The sequence below is a fragment of the Octopus bimaculoides genome, chromosome 19, assembly GCF_046866305.1.
Source record: "Octopus bimaculoides isolate indiv1 chromosome 19, ASM4686630v1, whole genome shotgun sequence".
Lineage (NCBI taxonomy): Eukaryota > Metazoa > Mollusca > Cephalopoda > Octopoda > Octopodidae > Octopus > Octopus bimaculoides.
In genome coordinates this window covers 8647225-8655635 of record NC_142946.1, presented here as the reverse complement: position 1 = coordinate 8655635, position 8411 = coordinate 8647225, and the positions used below count along the sequence as shown (strand labels likewise).

The 8411-nt window shown below is 36.2% G+C and overlaps 1 protein-coding gene across 2 annotated transcripts; it reads left to right on the top strand.

Moving 5' to 3' along the window:
- The first annotated feature begins 209 nt into the window (after positions 1–209).
- LOC106868687 (uncharacterized) lies at positions 210–6657 on the top strand. Of its 2 annotated transcripts, XM_089366570.1 has the most exons (5): positions 210–873; positions 2503–2634; positions 4107–4270; positions 5023–5276; positions 6328–6657. In XM_089366570.1, the coding sequence occupies exons 1-5, from the start codon at positions 701–703 to the stop codon at positions 6499–6501; spliced, it is 897 nt and encodes a 298-aa protein (XP_089222696.1). In that variant the 5' UTR covers positions 210–700; the 3' UTR covers positions 6502–6657. The 2 variants fall into 2 exon arrangements, with proteins under 2 accessions (XP_089222696.1, XP_089222697.1); XM_089366571.1 differs by lacking the exon at positions 2503–2634 and having other exon boundaries at positions 219–873.
- Positions 6658–8411: the final 1754 nt, after the last annotated feature.

Genomic DNA, 8411 nt, shown 5'->3' with positions numbered 1-8411 from the left:
GGGGGGAGGAAGAAAGAAAGAAAGAAAGAAAGAAAGAACACAAACGTAGCTTTATTTTCCGTCTTGTCTCCTCGTTAAATGAGAACCAACGTCCATTTTGTACTTACGTCATAAAACAAAATGGAGAAAATGTTATGACATCTGTTAAAACGTCATAGTGTCTATAACATGTATACATACGTGTTTGTGTGTGTGTGTGTCTGTAAGCATATATGTAGCTGGGATATAATATGGTTAAATGCGCATGCGTATATTGAAAAATAAGATTCTTTCTAGAGAAAGAAAACTTGGAAGAACTTTCTTCATATGAAAACAGTGTTTAAAAAGCTCTTCGAAACACAATCGGCGCCACAAAGAAAACAAAACAAAACAAAATACACACAGATATACATTTTAATATCTATATATATGTGTATATATATGCGTATATATATATATTATATATAAGATATATATAAAATATATCGATATCTATTAAGTATAAATATATATATATATATATGTGTGTGTATATATACATATATATATATTATATTTATAGATAAATTTGAATACCTGTGCATATATATATATATATATATATATATATACAATACATATTTAGATGTAGAATCGGCAAAGAGCAGAATGATTGAGTGAGAGTGAGGGCGAAAAAGAGAAACATACATGTTTTCACCAAAACCAAGCTTTGCAGTGTGTTATGAACTTTATCAAAAATCTTAAAGTGTGTCCAAGTTTATTTTTCATGAACATTTGTCGGGAAGGATTGGCAGATAAATCTTGTAGCTGCCTCACGTTCGAACATTTTATAGAGTTGGATAAGCTGTATCAGACGACCGATACGGAGTTGAACCGACTTTTTATAAAGCGAAGGTATGTTACTAGAGAGTATCAAACTCGACCTTGTCTTCAGTTCACTTCTCTCTCTCTCTCTCTCTCTCTCTCTCTCTCTCTCTCTCTCTCTCTCTCTTTCTCTCTCTCTCTCTCTCTCTCTCTCTCTCTCTCTCTCTCTCTCTCTCTCTCTCTCTCTCTCTCTCTCTCTCATTTTTCACGTCTGGCCGCATAGCCTTTTCCGTTTTTCTTCCTGTCTTGTTTTCTTTTCCGTTTGTTTTCCTGTCTTGTTTTTTGTCCGCCACTACATTCCTCCATGGCACAGGTTTAATTTGTGTATACAAATTTAATTTGCGGTCCATGGGAAGAGCCATTTTTACGATGCGTCCTGCCCAACTCTTCGAAACGCCGGTGTTAAAATGGGGGTAGCTGATAAAGGAAAATGTTCTCTATGTGGCTTGTGTGTTTTCTGTACTCTGGTTATTATTATTTTCTTATCTACGTTTTGTTTGCAATGTCCTGTACCCAGATATGCACCTATATATACAGGTAGACGTAGGTATGCACATACCTGTACGTATATATGCATATACTCATTTATTATTTGTTATATATATTATATATATATATATATATATATATATATATATATATATATATATATATATATATATATATATATTGCATCGGTGCATAATTATTGCGGCTTTTATTCAACAAAAGCAATAACATGTAGCAAAAACATCTTTAAATGATTATTCCGGAGCATGATCACCATCTACTTCAATCACTGCTTCCCATTTGCTTGATAGACGGTCAGACCGTCATTTAAAGATGCTTTTGTTAAATATTGTTATTGTTTTTGTTGAATAATTGTAAGCAAGTGATTAGTCTATAAATGCTAGCTATATTGTTCTTGCTTTTGTCTTTTATAAGGAGCACTGTTCTCCCTACAGTTTTCCAATTAGATATGACTCCTCCATTCAGGCAATCCTGAAGTTGCTCCTTCAGCCTCCCTTGTAAGCGACTAAATTGCTTTAACCAGTACCTTTGAGCTAAACCCGGTCTTAGACCCTTCTAATCTGACATTCTTCCAAACAATTTACTCATTAATACATTAAATAGTTTTAAACCTAGCCGCTTCTCACTAACTGCTATTTCTTTTACTTTCTTTAACCATGCCGCATCTCTATTATGATTAACTGGTTTATCCCCAATATTACTCCAGAACTTTCTAGCTTCTTCTGCATTAGGTTTCTCATCTTCAGGACTTTCTTCTACACTATTCGACGATAAAATCTCCTCTGATCTGTCTCAAACAATCTGTTCTGTTGACATTAATCTATTCTTTTCTGATATCTGAAAAGTTTACTGGCTTTTGCTATGATACATTCTTTCAGCTCTTCCATAACTATCCTAAATCCCTTTGACAAAGTATTTTTTTCTGAAGACATTGAAATCTTGTGTTTCCTAAGCAATTATTATTATTATTATTATTATTATTATTATTATTATTATTATTATTATGTTTTTCTATCTTTTATCCATTCTAGCTCGTTTTTTCTTTCCCTTTTCTCTCTTTCTCTTTTTCTCTTTCTCATTTTTCATTCTCTTTTTTCTCTTTCTCTTTTTCTCTTTCTCTTTTTTTTTAACTGCTTTGTATTGTTGAAGAATAAGAATTGTCGGGGTTATTAAACCCGTAAAGGTCATGCAGGTTTCAAACTCTCTCGCCAAGGACACAACGGTAGGGGTTCCCGTTGCCTTTTCCCAACCCAAGGCAAGATGTCAGGTCTGCACAATAAGGTAACAAAACACTCGATCATTATTAACTAGTCACCTTAACCACTTTCTGCAGCTGAATTTGGAATCAACAACACCTGGTGACTACTTTGCAAATGCAAACCGACCTAAGCAAATAATCTAAAAAATATTTTTTGTCGTGGATACAGGGTGCTTTCAAAGTTTAACACCGGTTACAATCCAATCTAAGAGAATAACGTAAACTTACAGGAATGAGAATAAATGCGGAATGTTTTATCTTTTATTTGTTTTTGTCATTAGACTGCGACCATGCTGGGGCACTGCACTGAAGAGATATGGCTCAAACGAATCGACCCCAAGTTGGTTTTGAGGGTTGGGGATTTGAGGGTCTTTTTTTTTGTTTGTTTTTCTACGAGGCTGTCCATTGTCATAAAAAGGTAAATTTTATTCGAATTTCAAAAACAATGGACAAAAGTTGAAGAGGAATAATAAAGATACAAAAAACATCCATAAGAACTGCGAAAAAATATCCTTCGTATTAATTCAAATAACATTGGAAAGATCTTTTTTTTATTTTTTAGCAAATGTTAAAAACAACGAATTTACTTGAAAACCCAAAATTATCAAACTTTCTATTTAAAGTGATCTGTTAATTTATGTTTCAAAACCCAGTTTATTAATGGTTAAGTTATTTTTTTTTAATTCTTCGTTATTTGCAAAATTTATTAAAACAAACGCAATTTAGAAAATTACTATTTTTAAATCTCACAACGAGAGATATTCAGCAACAGTACTTTGGAGTAAAGATTGTTTGTCAACATAACATGGCAGTCTTGGTTTAGGATTAATGTTGCTGTAATTTAGCCCCAGGTGACATCGTCTCCAGCTGGGGGTAAATTACAGCAACATTAGTCCTAAACCAGAACTTCCATGTTATGTTGGCAAACAATCTTTACTACAAACGCAATTTAATTTAATAGAATTTAAAAGGGGTTAAGGAACCAATTTGTTATATACATGCGTGTGTGTGTGTGTGTGTGTGTGTGTGTGTGTGTGTGTCTGTCTGTCTGTCTGTCTGTGTGTGTGTGTGTGTGTGTGTGTGTGTGTGTGTGTGTGTGTGTGTGTGGTGTTGTGTAGTCTTTTGCTGAAGCTGAAATGACTTCACAAACTTTTACTCTGGGCTTCACGTGACCGATCATCAGACAATCGTGTGTGATTATAAAAATACTATGGTTTGTATCTCTCTGTGTATGCATCTCTCTCCCTCTCTCTCCCTCTCTCTCCCTCTCTGTCATCACGTGTATATATATATGTATGTATATATATATATATATAGAGAGAGAGAGAGAGAGCGAGAGAGAGAGAGAGAGAGAGAGAGATACATATATGCATACTTCATGCATGCGCACATACATACATACATACATACATACATACATACATGCATGCATATGTGTGTACGTACATAAAGTGTGTGTGTGTATACAGCTAGTTCGACGGTCTATGTATTTCAGGAAGCGAGAAAAGGAGCTGGAGAAGAAGAAATCTGTACTGACCACAATGTACGATGAATTGCAGCGACTCCGAGATGATATTGAACTCACAGAAAAACTATTACGTGCTTTAGAAAAAGAATATTACGAAACTCGAAATGAGATGAGCTCTGTTCTACAGTCAGGTAAATTGGATTGAGTACTATTTTATATCGAGATATCGAAGCCCTGCGTTGAAGTAATGTACTTTGAAACTGGTCCGGTTTAGTATTAAAATATGTCCATTCCTCGACTGCGGCAAGGTTTAGTGAATTCCGTAAGACATATGGGTGTTCGAGTACCGGCAGATATACATAAATACATTTTGTTGGCACTCCGTCGCTTACGACGTCGAGGGTTCCAGTTGATCCGATCAACGGAACAGCCTGCTCGTGAAATTAACGTGCAAGTGGCTGAGCACTCCACAGACACATGTACCCTTAACGTAGTTCTCAGGGATATTCAGCATGACACAGTGTGACAAGGCTGACCCTTTGAATTACAGGCACAACAGAAACAGGAAGTAAGTGTGAGAGAAAGTTGTGGTGAAAGAGTACAGCAGGATTCGCCACCATCCCCTGCCGGAGCCTCGTGGAGCTTTTGGAGTTTTCGCTCAATAAACACTCACAACGCCCGGTCTGGGAATCGAAACCGCGATCCTATGACCGCGAGTCCACTGCCCTATGATTGTGAGTCCATGTAAAGGCAAAGCTAGATTCCCGAGGGACAGTTTCCCGGATTCCATGGCGTATATATTCCGCACCTGGACATGACGCCGGTCCCTCTCAGAGACATGACGTCGGTCCCTCATTCCACCTTTCACCCCGCGCGAACCCACCTCCCCACCCCACCCCCACTTCATCTTTCCATACTCATGTCTATTTTCCTCTCATTTCAGTTATTTCGGAAAATTTCGAGAAATTTGCCTTAGAAGAACAACCAATACTCTACAACCAAGTAATGCAGATCCAAGATGCAAAACAAGCAGCATTGATGCTTAAGTCGTTACGAAGACAGCAAGCCGCCCTGCAATATCTGGCCAGCGTAACTTATAGTAAATTTGTCCAGTTTAACCATGGCTTCTTATCGGATGACGATTCGAATAAAAGTGGTCGGCCATCCAATTCGGAAGAGAAAAAAGCAGTGCCTCCTGTTAGTATGACATACAGTAACTTGTCTGTTAATTTTAATTATATATATATATATTGGTGAAACTCTGCTAATTAGGTGCTGCATTTAATTATTTGTGTGTGCGTGATGGTATTTTTATACAAGCTTAAAGCTTATGGCGATCACTGTGCAATGACTAAGGAAAATAATCTAATAATGAGGCATTTAAGCCCTCGACAGAAAAAAGAAGGCTTTCCTATCCGTGTAGTGATCGCCATAAGCTTTTTAAGCTTATATAAAATACTATTATTATTATTATTTAAAGGATTGTAAATCACGGCGCCGTAATAAAAAAAAACATTCGCACCGAAAGCATATATATATATATATATATATATATATAACATACCTCCCAAATATGCTTCTCTGATACGTTTACTTAAAATGTCTTTTAAACATATCTTTAATATATGTTTGTCTCTCGAATACATATCTCGAACACTTTTTTCTTACATTATTTACATTTGAAGGATATTTTTCCTCCTCTTGTTTGTTGCTAACACAACGTTTCGGCTGATATACCCTCCAGCCTTTATCAGGTATCTTGGGGAAATTTCGAACCTGGGTTCTCATTCCTAAGGTATTTTTCAATGTTACTATTATTATTATTATTATTAGTAGTAGTAGTAGTAGTAGTAGTAGTAGTAGTATCATTATTATTATTGTTCAGGTCACTACTTGGAATCGAACTCGGATTCTTGGGGTTAGTAGCCCCGCGCTCTTAACCACTACGCCATATGCCCGTGGTCATTATAACGTAGTGGTTAAAAGCACGGGCTATCGAAAAATACCTTTAGGATGATAACCCAGGTTCGGAATTTGCCCAAGACACCTGATGAAGGCTGGAGGGTATATCAGCCGAAACGTTGTGTTAGCAACAAACAAGAGGAGGACAAATATCCTTCAAATGTAAATAATGTAAATAATGTACATAATTCCTCGTCTCTTAAAAATAGAACTGTACATTTTTTCTTAATGTAACTCTAACATTCCACTTTAATGGGGATTTCCCCCCTCTCTTTTCATTGTTCAGAATCGCCGGAGGAAAAGCGCAATACCAAGATCAACGATGCTGACCTCCGTTCTAAGACACAACAACCCCAGCGATGAAACTGGTTTGGATGATGATAGCAGGTTGATTTTTGATAGGAACGTCGAAGTTTTAGAACAACAAGAGTCTTCCGATTATGATATGGACCTTTGCTAAAAGAAAGAAGAATCGTCAACTTGTAATTTTTTTTTTCTGGAATGAGGACGATGTTAAAATCACATTTGTTTTGTTTTTGCCCTTTTTTTAAAAATTATATTTTCACAAATGTATTTATATAATTGTAATAAAAATAATAGTTTTGAAATACAGAAAGTTATCAACTGCTCTTTTTTTTTTCTAAAATACGAGGGGGTACTAAAAAGGCCCTAGCTATCGTGAAAGACCTGGTTGGAGGCCCAAACTGCCGAGTTTTTTTTGTTTTGTTTTTTTACAGGGCTTAGAAAATCTGAAGGAACGCTGCAATATCATGTATAATTATCTAGTGGTTAGATTCATGTGTGTGAATCTAAAAGGGGAATATGTTGGATAAAATCAACTGATTCACTTGTATTTTCTTCTCCCAGAGCCAGGAACATTTCAACACCTCCATGTATAAGAATTGTGGATATATAATGCATTAACCCAAACATGGCTGCAGCAAAATAGCTTTTTAATTAGATAATTTCTTTAAATAATCTAGTTAGATGATTTTATATTATTTACATTATTTAAATTTGACGGATATTTGTCTTCATCTTGTTTGTTGTTAACACAACTTTCGGCTGATATACCCTCCATCGACCATCGACCATCGACCATCGACCATCGACCATCGATAATCGACCATCGATCATCGACCATCGACCATCGACCATCGACCATCGACCATCGATAATCGACCATCGATCATCGACCATCGACAATCGACCATCGACAATCGACCATCGACAATCGACCATCGACCATCGACCATCGACAATCGACCATCGACCATCGACAATCGACAATCGACAATCGATCATCGACCATCGACCATCGGCCATCGACCATCGACCATCGACAATCGACAATCGACCATCGACCATCGACAATCGGCAATCGGCAATCGACAATCGACCATCGACAATCGACCATCGACCATCGACAATCGACAATCGACAATCGACCATCGACCATCGACCATTGACCATCGACAATCGACAATCGACAATCGATAATCCACCATCGACCATCGACCATCGACTATCGATCATCGATCATCGATCATCGAACATCCGATCGATCGATCCGATCGATAATCAATCATCAACCATCAATCATCAATCGTCATTAATCATCAATCATCAATCATTAATCATCAATCATTAATCATCAATCATTAATCATCAATCATTAATCATCATCAATCATCATTATCAACATCAACATCAACATCAACAATCATCATCATCATCAACATCCTCATCATCATCCAACATCAACATCAACAATCAGCAATCAACAATCAACACCATCGATCAACCATCAACCATCAACAATCGACAATCGACCATCGACCATCGACCGTCGACCATCGACCATCGACAATTGTTCATCGACCATCGATCATCGATCAGCAATCATAAAGCATTAACCATTATTCATTAATCATCAATCATTATTCATTAATCAGCAATCATATCAATCATTAATCATTAATCAGCAACCATTAATCATTAATCATAAGTCATCAATCATTACTCATCAATCATTAATCATCAATCATCAATCACCATGATTGATTGATGATTAATGATTAATGAATGATGATTGATGATTAATGAATAATGATTGATGATTGATGAATGATGATTGATAATGCTTTATGATTGATGGATAGTGGCTGATGATTGATGATTGATGAATAGTGGCCTGGTGGTCGATGATTGGTGATGATTATGGTTGATGATTAATGATTGATGAGTAATGATTGATGACTTATGATTAATGATTGATGATTAATAATTAATGATTGATGGCTGGTGATTGATGATTGATGATTGATGGTTAATGATTGATGATTGATGGTTAATGATTAATGATTGATT